This window comes from Loxodonta africana, chromosome 2 (assembly GCF_030014295.1).
Source record: "Loxodonta africana isolate mLoxAfr1 chromosome 2, mLoxAfr1.hap2, whole genome shotgun sequence".
NCBI classification, from domain to species: Eukaryota; Metazoa; Chordata; class Mammalia; order Proboscidea; family Elephantidae; genus Loxodonta; species Loxodonta africana.
Window position 1 is genome coordinate 43,048,554 of NC_087343.1, and position 25,400 is coordinate 43,073,953.

Consider the following 25,400-nt stretch of genomic DNA (forward strand, 5'->3'; position numbering starts at 1 on the left):
ACTTGGAAAGCTAACAACTTACTATGAAACGTATTTTTTCCTTGAAACGTGCTCATTTGCTATATTTATTGTGAAGTGTGCTCCTCTTGTAATCACCGTGGTGTGTGATATATAACATACTGTACTTTAAGACTCTCATTGGGGTCCCTGGAGTTGAAGTGGTATACCTGGGAAAGAAATAATCTGAGCCTGACCTACTTGAAAGAAAGGATTAGACATGTGGAGAAAGAACTTTCATCTACAACCATAAAGAAAAGTAACTTAAACACGATCCTCCCTTCTGTGTCTTCCAAGAAGGAGCTATTTCTAAGCAGTCCCTTCTTTCACTTTTATATTGTCTGCTGGAATCATTATCTTACTTGATGTCAAAGAATATAGAAGAAATGGCTGCAAATGGTTCGAAACAGATCACAACTGCCTAGGGAAAATGATTATCCCAAGCAACCCATGACAAGGATTAAGAAACATTGCTATAGAGAATTCTTGCTCTCACAGGCAGGTGCAAAATGGCAAGAGAGGAGTGTAAGAGATTATTTAAAGCATAGACATGGTAAAATTTAATAAATTTAAATTACAGGGTCTCGAGACTAGTTTCTGATTTATATTATTTGGTGGAATATTAAGGTAGGAGACAGGGAATCGACCTTAAAAAGTTGATAATAATGCTCTCATATTATCACCTGACTTATAATAATGACAAACACAAAATGTTTACTGTGTGCAGGCACTGTTCACATGTTCTATATGTTGCATCAATTAGCTTTTGTTCCATAATAAACTATTCTAAAATGTAACCAGCTGCTGTCAAGAAGACTCTGACTCACAGCTACCTCACATGTGTTGGAGCAGACCTGAGCTCAATAGGGTTTTTAATGGCCGGTTTTTCAGAAGTCCATCGCCAGGCCTTTCTTCCAAGGTGCATCTAGGGAGACACGATCCTCCAACCTTTCCATTAGCAGCTGAGAGTTAACTGTTTACACCGTCTAGGTACTCCATACTAAAACTTAGTGGCTTAAAACAACAAACGTCTGTTATTTCTCATGATTCTTTGAGTCAGTTGGGCAGTTCTTTTGGTCTGGACTGACTCAGCCGATTTCTACTGGCCGGCTGTTGCATCTGCAGTTAACTAAGAGCTCAGCTAGGGCTGGATGATCTAAGGATGACCTCACTCACGTGTCTGCCGGTTGGCTAGATGTCAGCTGGGGCAACAGGCCCATCTCTGGCATTTATCTCTGCTCACCCAGGAGGCTAGCCCAAGCTTTTCCACATGAAAGCTGGGTTCTGAAAGCACCAAGAGAGCAGGCCCTAATGTACATGCCTTTACAATCCTCTGCTTGTATCTTGTTTGCTAATGTCCTGTGTTAGGGTTTTCTGAGGGACAGATGCCAAGGTAGGATTAGATGTGTAAGATTAATTGTAGAAAGGCCTGTGAGGGAAAAATGGGTAAGGAACTAGAGGAATGGGGAGAGTTACGAGATGGTGATACAGGTCTGACTCCTATAAAGGAAAGAGGGAAGGAAGGAAGTTTGAGCAGGAAGAATCTCAGACTACAGCACAGTTCTAAGAAAGCTTTGGCTATGCCGATTGGGAGTCCTTGAGCCAAAGTCACCTAGAGATTTTATTGATCTGCCCTAGCTATGATATCTCATTCGGCACAGCAGCTGCAATTGAGGCTTCTACTTGATTAAGCCTATAGAAGTCTACAGTCCCTTTGTGGAAGGACTAGGGGAATTGTCACACCGTATACTTGCTGCTGGTGGCGCAGACAGTTAAATGCTTGGCTGTTAACTGAAAGTTTGGTGGTTTGAACCCACCCAATAGCTCCATGAGAGAGAGACCTGGTGATCTGCTTCCATGAAAGATTACAGCCAAGAAAACCCTTTGGGACAGTTCTGCTCTGTCACACGGGGTCACTGTGAATCAAAAATGACTTGATAGCATCTAACACCATACTTGCCACAGTGATGTAACGAGTTCTGCACTGCTGGAGGCTCCGTGACCATCTGCTAAGAAGGGATTTATGGACAGTTTTAGCAATTGGGAGTTTGTACTGTATGATCTCTAAATTTTTGTGCTTGTGTCTTCCATCATTATGACTATTTGAGACATGATACTAGAAACCTATGTAAGGGAGTCAATAATCTCAAGTTACCTGAAGAACAATGTTCTTTCCTGATGATGATTATAAAAGGAGTCAAAAGACAAGTTGCAATTTTAGTTTCCCCACGTTACGTCCGAAGTGTTTTCATTCAGTGTGAGGATGTTTGCTATCATAGATTGCCCAAGTGTTGATGTTTTATGTACATTTAGGATCACCTTTGGCCATCTATTTTATTTCATTAGAGTAAACTTTTGTTACTGATTAAGGTGAAGTTAATAATGGAAGAGCACTTTTTGACATACAGTCTGTGAGCTGTCCATCTCAAGTGAGGACATTTTGTCTATGTTTCATTAGGTTCTTTAAAAGAGCAGATGAATTACATTATTTTAATTCCAATCGCCTCCTCTCCATTGAAATCTTAATTATTAATATGCTGCCATTTGTTATTTTAAATGAGGCTTGCACTAAGATCTAAATCTATATTTAAAAAAAAAAAAAAAACCTTGCCGTCAAGTCAGTTCCCACTCATAGAGACCTATAGGATAAAGTAAAACTGCCCCATGAGGTTTCCAATGCTTTAATATTTACAGAAGCAGACTGTCACATCTTTCTCCCTCGGAGCAGTTGATGGTTTCAAACCACCGGCCTTTTGGTTAGCAGCTGAGAGCTTATCCACTACGCTACCAGGGCTCCTTGTAAATGTATGTAAAAAAAGCAATAGAAAATACTGTGAGAAGTCAGAAGGACAGAGTGAGGGGCTTGTTTTGTGGCCTATATTCACTGCTTCTACATTATAAACAATTGTAAAGGTTTCTAAATACCCCACCTGCATAGAAAACTATAACCTGTTGCCATCGAGTTGGTTCCAACTCATAGTGACCCTATAGGATGGGGTAGAACTACTTCATAGGGCTTCCATGGCTGTAATCTCTATGGAAGCAGACTGCCACATCTTTCTTCTGTGGAGAAGCTGGTGAGTTCAAACTGCCGACCTTTCGGTTAGCAGCAAAGTGCTTAACCACTGTACCACCAGGGTTTCTTCCTGCAATATGTTGTTGTTGGGTGCTGTCCAGGTTATTTTGATTTATAGTGACCCCATGTGACAGAGTAGAACTGTCCCGTAGGGTTTTCTTGGCTGTAATCTTTTCAGGAGCAGATCACCAGGTCTTTCTCCTACAGAGCTGCTTTAAAAATAGAAAAAAAAAAAGCCAAACCCGTTGCCATCAAGTTGATTCCGACTCAGAGCAACCCTATAGGACACAGAGGAGCTGCCCCATAGGGTTTCAAAGGAGCCACTGGTGGATTTGAACTGCCCACCTTTTGGTTAGCAGCTGAACTCTTCACCACAGTGCCACCAGGACTCCAAAGCTACTAGGTCCTCAAACCGCCAACTTTTTGGTTAGTAGCTGAGTGCTTAACCATTGTGCCTTCTGATATAGCTTATCTTATCTTAGAGTTGCAATGAGTTTTTTTTATCTTAGAGTTAATTTTTACTTTCTTAACTGCAACAAGCTCTTTTGTCTTCAGACCCTAAAATATTCATTTTCTGTTTTCATGCTTGGTAGAGTGCCAGCAAAAAAGAGGACGACCCTCAGCGAGGTGGATTGGCACAGTGGCTGAAACAATGGGCTCAAACATAGCAATGATTGTGAGAATGGCATAGGACTGGGCAGTGTTTCGTTATATTGTGCATAGGGTTGCTACGAGATGTACTGACTTGATGGCACCTAATAACAACAACATTGCTGCATAACAAATCACTGCATATTTAGTGACTTAAAACAACAGTCATATATTATCTCACAGTTTCTTAAGTCATGTATGGAATGGCTGGGTTCTTTACTTAGGGTCTCACTGTGCTAAAATCAAAGCGTCAGCCTCATCTGGGACTCAGGATCCTGTTTGAAGCTCACTGGTTGTTTGCAGAATTCGGTTTCTTGTGGTTCCAGGTCTGAGGTCGCTGTTTCCTTGACACATGTTCAAGCCAACAATGGCACATCAGATACTTTTCATGTTTCTGATCTTCCTCTTCTGCTCCATCTCAATGGCTTCCCCATCTGCCCTCACCCAGGAGAAAATTCTGCTTTTAGGGGTACATGTGACTACTTTGACCTGGCTCAGATAATCCTTATTTTAAGGTCAACTGATTAGTAACTTAATTACCTCTACATAGTGCCTTTTGCCATGTAAGGTAACATATTCACAGGCATGATGCCAGGAAGCAAAGGTCATGGGGTCAAAATTTGGCCTATCATAATGCAGTATTCCTCTGGAATACTCTCTCTTGCCCCTACCATTTGGCCCTTCACCTGCTAACTCTTCCTTGTCTTCACCCTTCCTTCTCTGATTTCTTCTCTTCACTCCTCCAAACAAAGTTTGGGTTGTGAACCCCTCCTCAGCACTCAATGTACATACCTCTGTACTTCCCTATTATATACTTATCCGTGTTACATATATCGATAAGTATAGAGATATGTACACTAATCCATATCCCATCAGGGCACTGTCTGTTAACTCTGAGGAGAAGAGCCATGTTTATCTCTGTCACATTTGTATTCGCCCTGCTAAACATGGTATCTGGCATACAGCTGATACCCAGTAAAAAGCTTGAATGAATGAATCCAACTGGCTTTATATTCAAGAAAGGAAGACACATGATAACTATCTTTAAAACAAATTTCTAGGACTATCGCCCAGAAGAACTGAGTGATGCCAATTTTGACTCATTTTATACAAATTCTTAAAAGAAAAAATGTACTGGTCTGCTTTAATGAGGTAGTATGCTCCTCATTACTTGATGCTGTCAGTTGTCAGCTCAATGACTGGACGTCAGGGATATTGTTGGGAGTTTAAAGTTCATTATTTTTATCTCTATATTGTGACTTATTCTTTGATAGAGTTGCTGCAAGACAAATGGAGATGAGGTCATTCACATTCCTATACCTTTGACTCCCATGGGAAACCTACATGCTGTCATCATTAGCATATGGCTCTGTCTGTTCACTATGGAATTACCCTAGGAAAATTGCTAATGGCCCCAAACCATTGAGCAGTTGCCCAGCATAGCACATCTATGTGTGTGTGCTATCATAGTGGGAATTCTATTGATGACAGCTATGTAGGGGCAACGTTTTTAGTGTATCATTACCTTCATTCATTTAGGCCCATAATTTTGGGGGATAATCAACTTACTAGTCTTTTGGCCTGTGCTGGGCATTGAATCATAACTGAGTGGCAAGATTAGTGTAGTAGAGTTCCTTTTGCAAGTCATTAACTGTGCAGAAGAGCTATTAGAAGTAAAAAGACTATTAACATGTATCAACAAGAGAGGAGGGTATAGTGTGTTTGAGTGGAGACTTTTTTGGTTCAAATTGCTAGCTCTACTATTTACTAGCTATGTGACCTTGGACACGGTACTTAAGTCTCTGTGTCTCAGTTTCCTCGTCTGTAAAATGGAGATGATAGTAGTAGAACCTAACTGGTAGGATGATTGTGAGGATTAAATAGGCAAAATAGTTAAGGATATAGGATATCCTAGGATATAATAAGCACTGTATAAGGGTTAGCTACTGCTGTATTACTACTGTTGTCATTATTATCCTACAGGCACATTAAAGGTAGTTAAAGACCTATAACCATGTGCACACTGTCTGTCATAGACTAGGAATGCAATAAATATTTTTGAGTTATTAGATAATATACTTATTTGTAATTTTTGTTTATATTTGGTCTTTCAGATATATATAGGAAATGGTCCCAATAACTTTATAATTGTGATAAGAAGAACTAACTGCTGTGACAATCTTGCATTGCCCAGAGCTTGCTCAGGCAGTCTGAAAAATTGTCTCCTGCTGACCTTATCTGTTCTTATGAAAATAAATGGATGTTTTAAAAAGCCTTTTTGAATATTTTTTCAGAAAGATAGCAGACTATATTCAGGTGAAATCAGTATCTTATCTATATGTACATGTTATTTCCTGATGATAAAACAAAATGTTATTGCCACAAAAATGTTCTCAGCTGAATTCAGATGAGGTGTTAACACTTTGCTTCTCTTCACAAACAGGTTCATCCTAAATTCCACTATAAACAAGCTCATGAGCCAGGCACAGACACTTCTTGTGTGGCCTTTTCCTATGATGGCAATGTCCTTGCCTCTCGCGGAGGTAGGTTGAAACTTTTTTTCTAATATGTGACACAGAGGTTAAAGCGCTTAGCTGTGAACCAAAATGTTGGTGGTTCGAACCCACCAGCTGCTCTGAGGGAGAACGATGTGGCAGTCTGCTTCTGTGAAGATCTACAGCCTTGGAAAGTTCTGCTGTGTCCTAAAGGTCAAGTCAGAATCGACTTGCTGGCAGTGGGTTTGGGTTTTTTGGTTTATGTATAAGATGATCATATTTAATTCGAACAAATGTAGCACTGATATCACAGTGCTTAGTAAAGCTAGCTGTGTTTTTGTTAACGTACCTTTCTTTGTCTAGTTTTTTCATTAAAACATTAAAATATATTTCCAACTTGGCAACGTTGATAGTATTAAAAGCAATCTAGAAAAATTTTGAAAATATGTGCTCTTTTTGCTGAAGTTTTTATTTTAGTTTCAAATTCCATAAGAGGTTGAAGTCTCCAAGCACGAGCTTAGGGATTTGCAGATGCTGATCTACGTTCTTTCTGTATTATTTTATAATTCTCTGTCTGGTGTTTCAAAGCCTTCTGTTGCTTGACTTTTTTTTTTTTTTTTTGGTTTTTGTTTGCTTGTTTGTTTTTAGTTCAAACACTAACTCTGTTCAGTTCAAAAAAGTTGTATACCTGGGTGTTATTTTTAATAGCTACATAGTTCTATATGGTTCTATTGTAAATTTATTTATACACATTCATATAGTTGGATATGGGTTTCTAATTTTTTGCTAAATCTTTTTCACGTGGATAGGCGTGTGTTAACAGAAAGAGAGGGAATATAGTGAGGGCAGCTTATGAGCAAAGCATTATTTGAAAGTATAGGACATAACTGATGATATTCTAGTAGGGCCATTTGTGAAAAGAGAAAGAGCAGGATAAATAGGCTGGAGCCATGTTACAGAGCGTCTTTAGTGTTACGTAAAGAGTTTAATCTTTATTTTTAGGCCAAAGAAGGAGTTACACTTTAGGTAGGTGAATCCAGCAACACTACAGCCATTCATTCACTCAATCAATTACTGTATATTGAGTACCTGTGCTGAGTTAGGCATTATGCTAGGTGCTCGGTATAAACTGAACATCATAGACAGGGTCGCTTTACTGAAAGAATTACAATCTTTGTAATAGTAAGGCTAGTGGGAGTGAAGGAAGGAGATGAGCTTTCAATTTTCATCTACCTTGGCCCAGCTTTCCTTTCCATCTAACCAGTCCATGTCCTTTATCCCTGAGAACTCCATTCAGATTCTTTTCTCCAAGGAAGTCTCACCTACTGTATTCAAAATACCCTCCCTTCCATAATTAAAAGAAAAAGCCTATGTATATATCTTTTTATGGTCTGCATTGTGAAATGTGGATATGTATGAAAAGGAGCCCTGGTGGTACAGTGGTTAAAGCGCCCAGCTGCTGACTGAAATACCAGCGATTCTAGCCCATAAGCCACTCCACAGGAGAAAGACGTGGCAGTCTCCTTCTGTAAAGATTACAGCCTTAGAAACCATACAGGGCTGTTCTACTCTGTCATATAGGGTAGCTGTGAGTCAGAATTGACTTGACAGCAAGGGGTTTGGTTTTTTGTTTTGTTTTGTTTTTTTGTTAATAGAGTGTGTATTTCGGACCGTCAGTTCTAACCTGCCACTTGAATCCAGAGATGACTCCTAATTAAAACCATATATATTTTAGTCTTGAAAACAAAGGTTCTGTCTCACTTCAAGAGTGTATCTGAATCCCCTGGGAGGGATTTTCAAATGATAAATGCTCTACTTAGACATTTTCAAATTCACTCTTGCATCTTTAGGGTGGTATACCCAAATCTCCAAGGCAGAGTGGGAAGAGAAAAAGGGGATGAGAGGGGAGTGTAGTCTGGAAATTCTTCCCAGAGGATTTTGAAAAAGGCCAGGCTCCACCCAGTTAATAACTGGTGCCTTAGAAATATAGGACCAGATTCATATCAAGTCTATTTTCAATCAAAACCATTTTGGTGATAATTCTTACCTTCTTCTTCCATTCTGTAATAGCTATTGGATGACTTGATTGGTCAACTCAACATGTATACTGTATTCCATCACTTTTTTTCCTGGACATATATAATATGGCAGATGGAAGTCTATTCAACAAAGAGTCCCCAGGGTGTTGTAAGGTACTCCTGCCAGCTTCAGAACCTAATGGTTAGTTGAACTGTTAAGTGCAGATTAATGTTTTCCTTTGTGTGAGGATTGTGGCCTCATATGTAACCTTTGTAAAAATTTAGTTACAATAGAGTGATATTCCAAAGGTGAATGTTATAAAGTTGTCCCAGTACAAGCAGGTGCAGGAGTCTGGTTAGTTGTGGATTAACCTGCCAAAAGTAAGTTTCAGAGAAAGGGTCGCTGGGGAGAGAATGAGGGTTTTCGTTGAACTTGCCACTCACCTCACTTGCACCTGATACTGATTCCTTGTTGGACCCGAGAGGTTGAGGCAGGTCTCAGCTGTGGGCACTGGGGAGAAAGAATAGCAAAGACATTACTTATATGCGTTTTTGACTTTCATTCTGGTCAGAAATTAGTTAGTAGTCCTATAGAAATATTAAAAAGTAATTCTTAAAAGAGTATTCATTATTCTTCAAGTGGCTTGGAAAAGCCATACTCCCCAGCAAAGAGAAGAATGATAGCCACAGGTAGAGTTACACTGGAGGGAAGGGAGTCACATGGCTCACCCTCATTAATGTTAATGGATGGCCTTACCCACACACTATGGGAAAAGAGAATCTGTTGTGAATTGAAATATTTTCAGCCTAATGGTTATTAGATTAAGATCTTCTCGGGAAGTCAGGTTATGCTCAAATATACCACTGGGAACTACCATCTGCTCTAAAATCAAGCTTTAGAGTAGATTCTCTAGGGCTCCTTCTAGCCTAGAGATGCTACATCATCTGAAAAGTAATTTCTAGAAGACCAATTCATTATCACATAGCTTTGTACTCTTCTCACAACTACTGCTTTCGAGCTCCCTGAACAGTTAAAAAAAGAAAACATGCTGATGTGCATCTGGTCTTTTTCTTCCTTTTTAAAATAATTATCCACTAAGTTTAGCAGTCTCTAAACTTGGAAGAATTCTTTTTGCATGATTCACATTTCCGTCTTTTTTTCTTCCCCTCTCTCATTCTCCTGTCAGGTGATGATACATTAAAATTATGGGATGTCCGACAGTTTAATAAGCCACTTTTTTCAGCCTCTGGTCTTCCCACCATGTTCCCAATGTAAGTAGCATATTTTTAATATTTGATCAGGACAAAGAACGGAAAAGAAATTTCTCACCTTAATTTATATTATATGTCTTTTAGATCTTCTGGAAAAGGAACTTGAGAAAGTGACTGGAATCTGTTTTTTGAAAGATAGATTTTATTTTTGCTTTTCATTTTGTACATTCTTCAGGCTATAAAAAGGTTTTTTGAAGTTAAAATGTTATGTGTGAGTCTGTTCGTGTTTATGTGTATGTGTATACTGTATGCATGCTCAGGTCTTGAGGTAGTAAAACACATTGTAAAAAAAAAGGATTTAATTATTCTAGTATTGTGTAAGTGAAAGGGTAGGCATATATATTTGTGGTGTTTTAATATTTGAAATCCTCTTTCTATCAAAGCAATTGCTAATAGTTTCTGAGCATTTACAGTATAGCTCATTTTCTCAGTTTTTTCTTATTAGCATTCTAATCGATCATTCAGTATTCTTCAGTTGTTCAGGCAACCTTGTTCGGGATAGCTGAACACTGTTATGGCCATTCTATTAAGTCGACAACTGAAGCTTTTAAAGATTTTTCTAAGGTTGTATACAAGTTGGCAGCTGAGGTGAGATTTGACCTCTGACCCAGCAGTTGGGCTTAGGCAAATTTGTCTGTTTTGGTGGGAATGAAATATCAGATCTGTGTTAAATAATAACCAGCAGGGAGAGCATGAAGGAATTGGAAGCATCAGTGGAGGAAGCTACACAATAAAAGGAGCACAAACTCAAACATGGCTGGTTGGCCCACTGCCCATGGCATTTATCTGTTAAAACAAACAAACGTGAATTTGTAGCTAATGAGAGTTTTTTGAGCTGTTATACCTGCAACAATTAATGCCAGCTATATAACCTCTGATGGCACAACAGTTAAGCATTCGACCGCTAACTGAAGGGTTGGTGATTCAAACCCACCCAGAGGCTCCATGGGAGAAAGACCATGCGATCTGCTTCCATAAAGATTACAGTCTAGAAAACCCTATGAGGCAATTCTACTCTGTGCTTTAGGGCTGCTATGGGTTGGAATCAACTGGACAGCACCCAACAACAACAAAACTTCCTTGGGTCATATTAGATTGTTCATAATCAGTATGTCACAAATGATAGAGGTGCCAGAACTCTAATAATGGGAGCTATTGAATCATAATTATCAATTAGTTGCCAGTGGTGCAACCTGCCCCTCTTTTCATGGTGCTTGAGTTGACCTAATTGAAATTATTTGGGGGTGGGGGTGGGTGAGGGTAATAAAAAATAGTTCAAAAAATGGCCAAAATAATTACTTCTTCAACATTAATTATACAGAGTTTGAGGTTTTCCCAGACTTCTTTTATATTAAAAATACAGTATTAGAGAAATTAAAAGCATGGATTCTAGAATCACACTGCCTAAGTTTGAATCTCAGCTGCACCACTTGTGTGATTTGGACGAGGTTTATTTACCCTTTCTATGTCTCAGTTTTCTCATCTGTAGAATGGGGATAATAATGTCTACCTCATAGGATTATTGTAAGGATTAAAAAGTTGATGTCAGTAAATGCTTGGCTTATTGTAAGTCCAATGTAAGAGTTAGCTTTTATGGTGACGCTGCTTATATTTTTATTTAACTCACTCATTACTGCACTGTGTGGTGTGATAGCTTATATTTATAAACACTTTTTTGTCCTAGGACGGACTGTTGTTTCAGCCCAGATGATAAACTCATAGTCACCGGTACATCCGTTCAAAGAGGATGTGGCAGTGGCAAACTTGTTTTCTTTGAGCGCAGGACTTTCCAAAGAGTATATGAAATAGACATCACAGATGCGGTACGTATAGTCCTTTCTCCTCGGCCTTGAGAATGGCGTTTGCATCTTAACCATCTTTCATTTTTATTTTTTAATAGAATGTAAGTCCACCCTCACAACGCAATACCATTCCCATTGCCGTTGAGTGGATCCTGACTCACAGTGACCCTAACAACACAGGAATGTTTATCAATATGTTGCAGGCTGGCTAATCTAGTCACTTCCTTCCCTCTCATCCAACATTTGCTGTGGGCCCACACTGTATTTAGAATTTCAGCTGAGTTAATTTCTAGTTACTTACTTGGAAGTTTAAAACCTTTCAGATTAACTTCTACATCTAAAAAAAATGTTGAGTTCCTTTTAGAGACTTACATGAGGACTAGAACATCAGTATTCACTCATTCATTCATATCCTGCTATCAGAGCCACATGTAATATAATAATAGTAAAAATTCCTGGAGGAAAATTTGAAGTCTTTTAAGGTGTGTATTATTAGATGATGAGGCAAATCATTGTAATTTTCTGAGTGTGAGATAGACCAATTACTGTCGTAAATTCTCTTTGGCTCATCGTCAAATCCTTTAGTAATATCCTGTAGTTTAAACAGTGCTCTTATGTAGGTTTGTCTAGTTGTTTCAACTCTTTGTAAACAATTGAGACGTATTACGTACTTAAATGATACAGACAATTGAACAACTGTTTTTAAACCATCAGTAAAAAGCTCCTGTCTCTAATGTTCTAGTATTCCTATGAAGCCTTAATTAGTAGGCCCTATCCTTTTTTTTTTTATCCTTCTTTTTATCCACAGTATCTTTTTTTTTTATAGTTGAGTCTTGTAGAGATAATAAAATAATAATGAGACTAATCCTAGATGAGTATTTAAGTTTTATAGATGCTAATCTCATGACATAATTTGAAATGTACCAGCACTAATAGTAATTTTTTTGGATGCATTCAAGAGCCAACTAAAACACTAAAAAAAAAAAAAAAAGTCAAAGAAAAGCTCTCTTGACTATATCAACTTTAATCTTAAAAAGTAAAATTACTATAATTGGTTGTTCAGAAGTAAGCTGTGTTCTGCAATGCTTCTCAAGAACTGTACGTTTCAGTATTTTTCTTGGTGTTGTTTTCTTAAGTCGTAATTTAAGTTGAAATGTAAATAAATTAAGGAATGCTGACGTATGATTGCACTTTTAAAGACGTGGGTTTCTGTAGTTTACAGGAAGAACATGCCATTTGCTGGAAAAATCAGTGTCTCGTAATGTGATAAATTTATGTTCTCTGAGTTGCTTTTCTATCTGGATCCCTTGTTAATAGCTTGTGTATTTTGAATTAATACTTTCTACTCGCTAGAACCAGAAACCCTGGTGGTGTAGTGGTTAAGAGCTACAGCTGCTAACCAAATGGTCAGCAGTTTGACTCTACCAGGTGCTCCTTGGAAACTCTATGGGGCAGTTCTACCCTGTCCTATAGGGTCGCTTTGAGTCAGAATTGACTCAGTGGCAATGGGTTTTTTTGGTTTTTTTTTACTCACTAGAAAATTCTAACAGAGCTCCAAATTAAATGCAAAGTAACTGGGAAATTTGATGTCACAACTCCAGAATCATTACTTGTCTGTGACCTTAGCCTGTGACCCAGAACTGCCACATCTTCCATTGAATACATCATACATGCTTCCCTTTAGTGCTCTATCCTGTTTTTCTGCCTTATACTTCTGTCTCCCTGGAACTTCCTCTTTGCAGTATGCCTCTTCTGGAATATAGCTACAGTATTGGTGCAACTGATAAACGCAGAAAGTCAAATCATTAACTGAAAATTATTGTCGGGTGCCGTCGAGTTGGCTCCAACTCATAGCGACCCTATGTAGAACACAACAAAACACTGCCCAGTCCTGCACCATCCTCACAAACGTTATACTTGAGCTCATTGTTGCAGCCACTGTGTCAATCCATCTCATTGAAGGTCTTCCAGGGACTGATCCCTCCTGATAACATGTCCAAAGTATGTGAGACATAGTCTTGCCATCCTTGCTTCCAAGGAACATTCTGGTTATACTTCTACCAAGACAGATTTGTTAGTTCATATCTGCTTCCTGAGGAGCCCTGGTGGTGCAGTGGTTTTGCGCTAGGCTGTTAACTGAAAGGTTGGCAGTTTGAACCCACCAGCCACTCCAAGGGAGAAAGATGTGGTAGTCTGCTTCCATAAAGATTTACAGCTTTGGGAATCCTGTGGGACACTTCTACTGTGTCCTATAGGGTCGCTTTGAGTTGGAATTGATTCAATGCAATGGGGTTGTTGTTTATATATATATATATATATATGTGTATATATATATATGTGTATATATGTATATATATGTATATATATATATATATATATATATATATATACATGCTTCCAGCCTGTATTCACGCCTGTCTGTCTGCATTGCTGTGCCTCAAACTTCTGGTCGGCCATAAGACTGCTAGGAATGAAGCACATATACCCACTGTCGTCAGTCATTTCATAGGGGCTATGTTCATCTGTGATCACGCTGGACTTACAGATACTTACACAGTATTGCTAAAATGAAAGCAATTATTATTTATAGAAAGCAAATGGCAAACAATAATGACAGATTTTCAAAGGGGAAACACTTACCCTTCTCCAAAGTACCCATGTACATAAGTACTGTTCTTATGTCACTGGGCAGGCGTACCATGGTTCAGGCCAGATGCTGTGTTCACATCACCGCTGCCTCTGGCTACCACCACACTGCTGGCGGTGGAGGTGCCTGCATCTCCCGAGGCTTCTGCTCTGCTGCTAGAACTGGCTGGGCCTTGCCTTGCTGGCAGGAAGACCCCTGCAGAGGCCCTTCTTGGCCTCTGCCACTGGCTCCTGGCAAGCCACACAGGGCTGTGCAGTTCTCTCTCTTATTGCCATGTTACCTGGCCTGCACTGTCTGAGGGCCCACGTGGCTCCCACCATGCTGCCCAGGGTGGGAGGCGTGTTGCACAGATTACATTCAAGCCTCGGCCCTGTACAGTCAAGTGTTAACAGCTCTTTAGCAGCAGGCACACCGCCTACATGAGGCACCCAGCTCCCTCCATGGGCCGACCTCCATCTTCAGTGTTAGAGTTCTCTCTTCTGGGTCTAGGAGGTACTCAGTACAAGAGCCCTGGGCATGCTTCACTGCAGACTCTTGTTGATGGTAGTGAGGTCCCCCCAAAACTCTGTGGGATTGGCCCTTATATAAACCAGCAGGATGACAAAACTGCCCAATTCGCTAGCTGGACTACAAGGGACTTAGTCCTATTGGGTGGATTTTCAAGCCGTTATTTGCATAGTGGAAACACTGGTGGCATAGAGGCTAAGAGCTGTGGCTGCTAACCAGAAAGTTGGCAGTTCGAATCCACCAGGTGTTCCTTGGAATCCTTCTGGGGCAGTTCTACTCTGTCCTATAGGGTCGCTATGAGTCAGAATCGACTCAACTGCAATGAGTTTGGTTTTTGTGGGTTATCTGCATAGTAAATTGACTAATCCCTTGCAAGATTGTGGCCAAGCCAATCATTTTATGGTAGTTACAAACCCATGGCTATAAAGGCCATATAAAATTGAGTCATTGCACCTCTACAGGCAATACGAGCAAAATAGTTGGCTTACTAGAAAATGACTGAGTTATTCTTATTCAAGGGGGAACTGGTGTGGATCTTAGGATGATCACAGCAGAATAGGCCTTGTGATCCAAGCTAACTTGTGGCTTTAGTCTATTGTCCTGTGACAGACTTTTGTAAAACAGTGGAACACGATTTCCCTGCATGCTCTCTAAGCTTTTCATGGCTTTGCCACTATACTAGAACTTAAGCTTTACCTCATAGGGATAAAAAAAAAAAGCTTTACTTCATAGGGATATACAGTTTTTCTCAAGATTTGAAAAGAGGGTAGGGAGGGAGTTTAATAGTATGTGTTCACTGTGTGAGCGGCACTATGCGTAATACATACACTTACTGGTATCGGTTATGGTGTGGAGCAAGTCAGATGTTTATATCAGAAAATGAACGTGGGTGCTGGTGATAGACTTTACTCACTGTTGAAAGGAACCTGTGTAACTGGTTTGGTTTTCTACCATGGTAGTACATTGTCAAAGCAGGGGCAGTTTTAAACCAGGCCTGTTAATATACTAGTTAATGAACAGAGAGAAAGAAATGACCCAATTCAGAAATTTCAATATAGCATTATATATACTTATATCTGTTTAACTTTTCATTGTCATTGGTTCTTGGACATGTAACAGTTGCATGGACAATTCAAAATTATATGAAGTAACTGCAGTGTCCAAATTCTTCCATTCCTTTTGATAAATTGTCAGTATAATGACTATATTTAAAGACCATTTTCTACAAAAAAAGGTGGGGGGGAGAAAATAATTTTGACCTGAAAACAAACCTAATAAGAAAGAGTGGTAAAAACTAGATGTTTGATCAGACTGTAAGAAGAAATTCTTTTCACCTAAGCAATTGTGGGATCTTTCCATCCCTTTGGTATTACTTAAGAGAAACCTACTTTGTTTTTGTCTCTAACAAAAGAAAGAGCACATTTGCACAGGGTGTGGTGGCATGTGGGACAGCACATGAAGGTGAGGGGTGGGAGGAGAGGCTGGCAATGGAAATCAGGGCCAAATCTGAAGGGTCTTATGCTCCATGCCAGTGAGTCTGGATGTTCTCCTAAGGCTTTGGTGAAGCTGGGAGGCTTGTTGCATAATGGGGTGGGAGGGGCAATGAAGACTTGTGCTAAGGCTCCAGAAATGAAAGATGGGAACTTGACCAAGGTCACACAACTTGCAAGTGGCATGAAAAAAAGGCATAGAAATAACAAAGTGTCTAGGTGTCACCTTCAAAACATATCCAGAATTGAACTACTTCTGACCATCTCTGCCACCACCTGGTACAAGCTGCCATCATCTCTTGTTGGATTACTGCAGTGGCCTAAAAACTAATTTCTTTGCTTCTGCTTTTGCCACCTTATGATCTGTTCTCCATACAGCAGAAAAGAATGATTGTATTTAGATGAACATGTTTCTCTTCTCAGAACCTTCCAGAGATTATCCATCTCAGAGCAAAGCCAAACTCCTCACTTATGGCTTTAGTATCTGGCTCCCTGCTACCGCTCTGATGTCATTTCCTGCCACTTTCCACCCTTGTTTACTCCACTTCAGGCACGCTGGTCTTTTTGTGTTCACCTAATAATACAAGGAGGCTTCCACCCCAGGGCCTTTGCATTTGTCCTCTGCCTGGAACACTGGGTACCCAGATAGCCATGTGGCTTGCTCTCTCAATCCTTTCAAGTGTCTGCTCAAACGTCATCTGGTCTTTCCTGACTGTCTTCTATGAAGCCTCCTCCTCCTCCCCACCACGAGCCCTCTCTTTCTCTGCCTAATTTTCTCCAAAGCACTTAACATCACCTCATATATTATATATTTATTTGTTGTTTTTGTTTTTCTGTCTCTTTCCACCAGGGGTGTAAGTCCCATGAGGCAGAAGCTTTGTTTTGTTCACTGTGGTATCTTCAGTGCATAGGACAGTGCCTGGCACGTGGATGGTGCTTGATCAGTATTTGCTGACTGTGTGAACTGTACTCTCAGGAATTGCAAGTAGTACATGCTGTAGAGCACAGTGTGTGTTTGGAGGGGAGGCAGGAAGAGAGGTATCTAGAGATGGAAAAGTAAACTGACCTTGTATGCCATAATAAGAAGGTGACTTTACCTTTTTATTTTTTTAAAGCAAAGCAATGACATTTTCAGATCTAAGTTTGAGAAGAGTTAATTCTTGTTGAGATGTGGAGTTTACATTTACAAGATTTGGTAAACATTTGGATATAATGGCTGAAGTTTTTAACTTTGGAGCCTGGATTAATGTTTCCCGAGGGTGAAAATACAAGCACTAAAGCAAGTTTGGGAAGAAAGACTGAGTTCTGTTTTCCATGTTGAGCTTGAGGTACTTGTAGGGCCCCTGGGTGAAGATGCTCAGTAGGAGAATGTGAAAATGAGTCTGGTGCCCAGGAGAAAACAGACATAGTTTTGGGAGAAGCATTTACAGTTCATAATTGAAGTGTTGGCTGCTGATGACGAGTTTGATTAAGGAAAGGGGCATAAAGGATAGAAAAAAAATGAGCCCTTGGAAACAGTAATGTATAAAGGTAAGTAAATGAAGAGATGCTAACAAAGGAGAAGGGTCATGAAATAAATAGAATGTATGTATATTAATGTACACACACACACACACGAGGAGCCCTGGTAGTGCACAGTGGTTAAATGCTTGGTTGCTAACCAAAAGGTTGGCAGTTCGAACCCACCAGCTGCTCTGCTGGAGGAAGATGTGGCCGTCAGCTTCCATAAAGATTACAGCCTAAGAAACCCTGTGGGGCAGTTCTACTCTGTCCCAAAGGATTCCTGTGAGTCAGAATGCACTCGACAGCAACAGGTTTGGTTGTGGTTTATACACACACATACACACACACACTCACATATATAATAGTGAAATAGAGAGTCATCTAAGAAAAGTCAGAAAGCAGAATTTGGAATTCATTTTAATAAACAGATGAATCAAAAGAGAGAACTTCAAATAGAGATGGGTAGAGAAAACCATGTACTTTAAAACAGCCTTTTCAGTCACCGATTAGATTTGTTTCTTTTTTTTCCCTTAACATCAGACAACATTTTCTGTTTATATAGTGGAATGGTGTGTTAAAGCAGCTTTAAACTGCCCCTTTGACCCATTGTTTCAAGTCTTACTGGAATGTAGGAAAATAAACAAATATGTTCCTTGGAATGTATAAAGGGTGGACGATTGCTAGAAGGACCAAAAACACCTTTTTTATTTCATTGTTTTGTCATTAAAAGTCAACATAATCATCATTCTTTTGGCAATACCACACTTTTTGTGGTTATAAGGTACTCAGCTGAGCTTTAATTTCCATAAAAGGCAATATCTCATGTTCTTACGATCAACAGTTGGTAGGGTATTTGTTTGACTTGACGATGATGGGTTTAGGTCCATCCTAGATGTGTCCATTTACCTCAATAAAGGTAATTGTGTCTTTCCCACACCCTCTTCCAAAACAAAATAAACCCTAGATAGTTATACTCCAGGACATCAAGTTCAACATGTATATGGAGTCAAACATTGTTTTCAGTCAGGGGATGTTAACAAATTATGGAAGTAATTTCCTAATAGCAAAACTGACTTACAATCTTCACAAAAATAGCTTTTTAAGATATAACAAGTTCATTTTCCATGTTTATATTTGAAACGAGGTTTAAAACAAGCTTATTTTAATTCCACAGTCTGTATTGTTGTCGTATGTTCTGAAAATTTTTCTTTTTCTGTTCTGTTGAGACTGCAGAGGTTCTCAACCTTCCTCACTGTAGGATGACAAATTTTCTTTAACATTTACAATTTTTACTGTATGATGTTTGCATACCTTTTACAGTTATGCTAAAATTATTTTTAGGTGTTTTCTTTATACTCCGTGTTTCCTCAAGTTAAAAAGAAAACAGTCATATTCCTCATTTATTATGTTATTCTTTGTAATTTGAATAGCGTGCTTTGTCTCTTTTCTAAGATGAATTCCAGAACATAGCTTACATTTTGAGTTTATAAACTCACTTTTGTTTTTGTGTAAGACATGTGCCTACACTTTCTCTGTTTTAGACAATAAAAACATAGGAGAGAAAGAATGGATAAACTAAATATAATTTGGAGACAGCTTATTAATTAAAAAAAATAGGCATGTTTAGAAGAAATCATAAAAAATTTAAACCTTTTTAAAATCCTAATTATTTAGGGAAACACTCAGAATTAACATTTTAAAATATTATTAGCTTAGTAATTTTTCAAACTGTAATTTGTTGCAAAATAACTCATAGAATTTCTTTTTTAACTAATATAAATCAGGGGACATGGCTTATGCAATTGTACTAGTATATTACCATTTATACTGTTTAACCCAAGCATGATGAAATAGAGTTGTTTTGAGCTAATATTATTTAAGATGATGGCCTCTTCACCTCTGTTGCTTTTGGCAGTAATTTAAAAGAGAGAAGGCATTCTCTTGGGTGAAGAGAAAAAGAGTGGAAAGGAAGAAAGTGATAAATTTCACACCTGAACCTGAATTCTCTTCTGATTTGTTTGTTTAGATACTTTGCTGAGGAACCTCTATTTTTTGTAAACACTGACTGAACAAAATAAGGAAAGAGAAACACTAAACTTTTATTTTTAAAACGTGGCTATAACATCTAGTACAACGAACTAGCATATGGCCTCTGAAAGTAAGGAAAGGGAAATTTGCTTTGATAATTTCAGCCACACTGCTTTATCAAGGTTGATTGAGAATCCTAGCACCAACATAAGACTTAGTGGTAAATGTCTTTTCAGGAAGAAAAAAAAATTATTTATGATTCTCTAAAAACCTTTGATTAACTTTGTTGTTATTGTTAGGTGCCGTCGAGTTGATTCTGACTGATAGCAACCCAGTGTGGTAGAGTAGAACTTCCCCATAGGGATTTCTAGGCTGTAATCTGTGGGAGAAGATCACCGGGTCTTTCTGCCTTGGAGCTGCTGGGTGGGTTCAAATCGCCAACCTTTAGGTTAGCAACTGAGCACTTAACGGTTATACCACCAAGGCTCCGTTTGTACTCCCTGAAGAGAATAGATGGCAAAAATCAAGGATCAGTGGCAACCAACAACGACGACGACCACCACTTGTTCCCCAGGATATCCCTTAGTTATGCCCACCATATTCATGTTCCTAAAAAAGAAAAAGGAAACTTGAAATGTGAATTAGGTCGTATATCAATTTGAAATCTTGGGGTTTTTTTTGCTGTTGTTCTTTTTCTTTTTATGTCACTAACTCTATAATTTGAGAAAGTACATGTTCTGGATCTGCTTACTTGGAACTTTATCAGTTAATTTCATCTTCATCAAATGGAGGAAAGTGAAATCAAAATAATGACTTTTCAACATGTTATTAACTCTGGACTTCCTCCAGAAGATAGGGAGAACTTGAAGTTTTTCCACAGTGAAATACGAGATTTCTTATTTCTTATTTATTTATTTATTTATTTAATATAAGCTATAAAAAAAAAAAGAAATTTTTATAAGCAGCTCTTTATTGTCGTGGGTAATTGTTGAAAAAAGTACAGTATAATTTGGTAAAATTTCATTAATTAAATAGCAGTTTTATATTTACCAAAAGGGGGGGAATATTATTGAGGACTCATTTTCTGATTATATAGTCTATTACAGGTACTGAAAGAGAAAGTGAGGTCTGTATCATGTAAAAAAGATTTCTTTTAAAACAAATGATTTTTCCATGAAAATACCAACTGCTTTTTCTTCATCATTTAATTATGTGAAATTCTGAAGAGAACTTGAATTCAATTTATTTTCCCATATTGTAAGATCTGATTTTCATATGCATGTTTCTATGAGGACTATCTGAAATCAAATTTAATTATATTTTTCTGATTGTAAAATAGTACATATTAAATCTAAAAAATTGAAAGTATAGAAAAGATAACTGAGAATGTAAATGTTTAATCCCACCACCTATAGATTATCCCAGTAATATGACATTTAAATTAATAAGTTTTGATGTCCAAGGAAATTGCTGTATATGTTAACTTGGCATTTAGTTACCAGTTTTATTCCACATAATTTTTTTTGGTCTTATTAGAAGATTAATATTTTAAACCTGAAGAGATTGAAGAGGAAGAATAAATGGATTTAAAAGGGCTGCAAAATAATAGATCCTTCATGAGACTAGCTCTTTGTATAATTACGGACACATTGACTATTCAGACTATCTATAGTCAGCCTCCACTATTTGTACATATGGAGGAGAGCAGAAAGGTAATTCAAATTAATGGATATTCCAGAACTGGCTTTGGAATGTATCTTTGTTCTTACATTCGAGTATAGATATATCCAAACTGGGAATTCACTTCAAACAAAATAACGAAGCCTGTGAAAACTTGACTCTGAAGGAGTTGAGGAACTCATCTTTTTTTCTGTTTTATACTGGGAATAGACTAATCATCTATCTTACTGATAAAAAGCGCCACTCAGGCAGAATTGCACCTCCTTAAAAGTTTTCTAGAAATAAAGGAGTCCAGTGGTGTCTTTGCCCAGTCAAGCCACATACAAGGCGTAGCGCATTGAGGTAACTTGAGTTATAGGCAGAGCAAATGCCAACTGAAAATAAACTTGAAAGAAAGACTATATTTGGCATTTATCTGCCTTCTAAAATATAGTGAAACCTTCTTAATATGAAACACAAGGAGATGGAAAAAAAAGGGCTTTGAATTAACTAGCTTTCCATTATCTGATTTTTATTAAAGAGCAGTCAGGCAGCTGGTTGACTAGGGAGTAACAGTTGCTTTGAATTATGTATTATTTTGAATAAAGTGGTATCAGCTTAATGAGATTTTACTGTAATTCACTTTCTTGGGAGGATTAAACAGTGCAGATCCTGGGTACAGCCTGCTTAACTTATTTGTATTAAATAAAATATGTATATGTGCCTACAGCCAAATGATACCACAGTATACTCAACGTAGGTATATGGAGCATTTGCTCATTGAGAACAGAAAGGCAGATTGTGAGCAGTGGTTGTTTCCTGGTTTTCTGAAATATGTGAATATTTGATATGGAAACTGAGGGGAGTAAGCAGAAGATGATGGAGTTTTAGTGTAAATCTGCCAATGCAACAGTTGTATGTTTCTTTCTCTAGCGCTGCCTTTTCTAGTATGGTCATGAGTACGATGTTTTGCTGTCAGGAAGCAGGTCTTCTACAAATGACCAGTCAGTACTTCTTTCTCTAGAAGTATTTTCTTTAATCACTGAAGAAAAGAGGTGCTAGTGGGATCTGATGAAAAACATTGACTTTTGCTGCCTTCGTGATTTGGATTATGAGGCCACCATGAAGACACTAAACCCTTTCTTGGGATTTCTGGAAGCAAGCAGCATACATAGTATATGAGAGCTCATACATACATACATATTATATATTGAGCGTATCAGAGCTCAGTGAAAAAAATAACTGGAGCTCAGCTGGAGTCACCTACTAAATGAGCTTCACACTATACAAGGGGAGCTGGTCTCAGTAAAACTTGATTAAATTTCTTCTCGGTTCCCGTGGTGTCATCGAGTATCATGTTATGGAGTTTCCAGGACAGTAGCTCTCATGATTTGAGTACTCACAAAGAATAGAGTTGAGAGTTGAGGCACATGAGAATAGAGAGAAAAGAAGCTACTGACTTCATGATGATTTAACTGTTCATATCTGACCTATCCAGTCTTACACGGATATAACCAAATCAAACCAAACGCACTGCCTTTGAGTCGATTCCGACTCATAGCGACCCTGTGGTAGGGAAAATGGCAGGAAGTATTTATTTTACTAATAAATTTTTAATTTAGAAGTAGTTTTAAATTGTTTTTAATTATTATATAGTAAAATTGACTTAAAGTGTAAGTTCTGTGAATTTTAACAAAAGTATAAACCCAAACCCAGTGCAGATTCATGGAAACCCTGGTAGTGTAATGGTTAAGAGCTGTAGCTGCTAACCAAAACGTCGGCAGTTCGAATCCTCCAGGCACTCCTGGGAAACCCTATGGGGCAGTTCTACCCTGTCCTGTAGGGTCGCTATGAGCTGGAGTTGACTCGATGGCAGCAGATTTTGTTTTTTTTTTCTTTTTGGTATAGATTCATGTAACCATGTGAATTTTAATACAAGATAGATTTATGTAACCAACAACCCAATCAAGATATAGAACATTTCCATCACCCTAAAAACTCCTTTATGCTATCCTTTAATATTCATACATTCTCCTCGCCCCCACCCCTAAACCCTGGGATCCACTTACCTGTTTTCAATCATTGTAGTTGTATCTTTTCAAGAATGCCTCATGAATGGAGTCATAACCATCTTTCATTCAATAGAATACCTTTGAGATTTTTCCAGGTCGTTGTGTGTATCAGTATTTTTTTTTACATATTATTGCTGAGCATATTCTATTTTATGAATGTACCATAGTTTGTTTATTCATTGAAGGACATTTGATTATTTCCAGGTTTGGTCAATTATGGATTAGAACTGCTACAAACATTTGTAAATAGGTCTTTCTGTGAACATAAGTTTTCATTTCTTTAGCATCAATATCCAAGAGACCATTTCTAGGTTATATGGTAAGTATATGTTTATTTTTACAAGAAACTTCCAAACCATTTTTCAGAGTAGCCGTACCATTTTGCATTCTCACCAGCACTTTGTATTGTTGGCATTTTTTAATTTTAGCCTTTCTAAGAGGTGTGATGTGGTATATCATCACGGTTTTAGTAGCTTTTCTCTAATGGTTAATGACATTGGATATCTCATGTGCTCTGTTGAAGTCTTTTGCCCATTTTTTAATTGGGTTATTTTCTTACAGTTAAGTTTTGAGAGTTCTTTATATATTCTAGGTACAAATTTTCTAAGATATATTATTTGCAAATATTTTCTCCCAGTTTATTGCTTGTCTTCTCATTCTCTTAATAGTCTTTCACAGAACAAAAGTTTTTAATTTTGATGAGGTTGAATTTATTAATTTTTTTCTTTTATAGATTATATTTTTGGTTCACATCTGAGAACTCCACATATAACCCAGATCACAAAGAATTTCTCGTATTTTTTTTTCTAAAAGTTTTATGGTTTATGTTTTATGTTTAGGTCTGTGAGCCATTTTGAGTTAATTTTTGTGTAACAGTGAGGCGTATGTCAAGGCAGGACCAGGACTACGGTGAGGCAAATGAGACACTTGTTTCCGGCACAATATTTAAGTGAGGTGCCAAAAAACTTAGCAATCACAGTAGATCTACTTTAATACAAGATTATGAAAAAGCAAAATTAATGCAAGAAGCCCATGAAAAGCAAAATACTAAAATTTTAATAAAGATGAAATCAGTTCCAGTGCCATGTGGAGCCATATTGGAGCCTGCGGCAAAAAGAAAAATCAGTTGTGTTAATCCTGTCTTTATTTAAAAGTTTGGTTTTTTGTTCATCAGAGTTTTTTATTGGTGGTGGTGGTGGTGAGGACGAAAATGGGGGAAAATGGTAAACTTCCTTCTCCTCTGTGTTTCTTTGAATTGTGGACTTCTTCCCAGTTTTCCTCCTGCTGTGTGTGAATCATGACAAATTATGGGCAATATTACAAAAAATGGGAACTCCAGAATACCTAATTGTGCTCATGTGGAACTTGTACATAGACCAAGAGGCAGTCTTTCAAACAGAACAAGGGGATACTGTGTGGCTTAAAATCAGAAAAGGTGTCTGTCAGGGTTGTATCCTTTCACCATACTTATTCAGTTTGTATGCTGAGCAAATAATCCAAGAAGCTGGACTGTATGAAGAAGAATGGGGCATCAAGATTGGAGGAAGACTCATAAACAACCTGCAATATGCAGATAGTACAACCTTGCTTGCTGAAAGTGAAGAGAACTTGAAACACTTACTGATGAAGACCAAACACTATTTTGCCTTTAGTTTTGATTACACCTCAACATAAAAAAACCCCAAAATCCTCACAACAGGACCAAAAAGAAACATCATCATAAATGGGGAAAAGATTGAAGTTGTCAATGGTTTAGTTTTACTTGGATCCAAAATCAATGCCCATGGAAGCAGCAGTCAAGAAATCAAAGGATGTATTGCATTGGGCAAATCTGCTGCAAAAAAACCTCCTTAAAGTGTTAAAAAGCAAAGATGTCACTTTGAGGACTAAGGTGCGCCTGACCCAAGCCATGATGTTTTCAATCACCTCATATGCATGTGAAAGCTGGACGGTGAATGAGGAAGACTGAAGGAGAATGATACCTTTGAATTGTGGTGTTGGTAAGAATATTGAATATACCGTGGACTGGCAAAAGAACAAACAAATCTGTCTTGGAAGAAGTACAGCCAGGGTGCTCCTTAGAAGCAAGGATGGCAAGACTTTGTCTCGCATACTTTGGACATATTATCAGGAGGTCCAGTTCTTAGAGAAGGACATCGTGCTTGGTAAAGTAGAAGGTCAGC

The 25,400-nt window shown here is 38.2% G+C and overlaps 1 protein-coding gene across 2 annotated transcripts in view; it reads left to right on the top strand.

Annotated features, from left to right (window-relative positions):
* Positions 1-25,400, top strand: part of WDR70 (WD repeat domain 70) — a 364,451-nt gene that overhangs the window by 290,820 nt on the left and 48,231 nt on the right. For both annotated transcript variants that reach the window (XM_010588101.3, XM_023545427.2), the window contains 3 exons: positions 6,168-6,267; positions 9,425-9,509; positions 11,194-11,332. In XM_010588101.3, the coding sequence (XP_010586403.2) occupies positions 6,168-6,267; positions 9,425-9,509; positions 11,194-11,332 (324 nt within the window). The remainder of the gene's footprint in view (positions 1-6,167; positions 6,268-9,424; positions 9,510-11,193; positions 11,333-25,400) is intronic.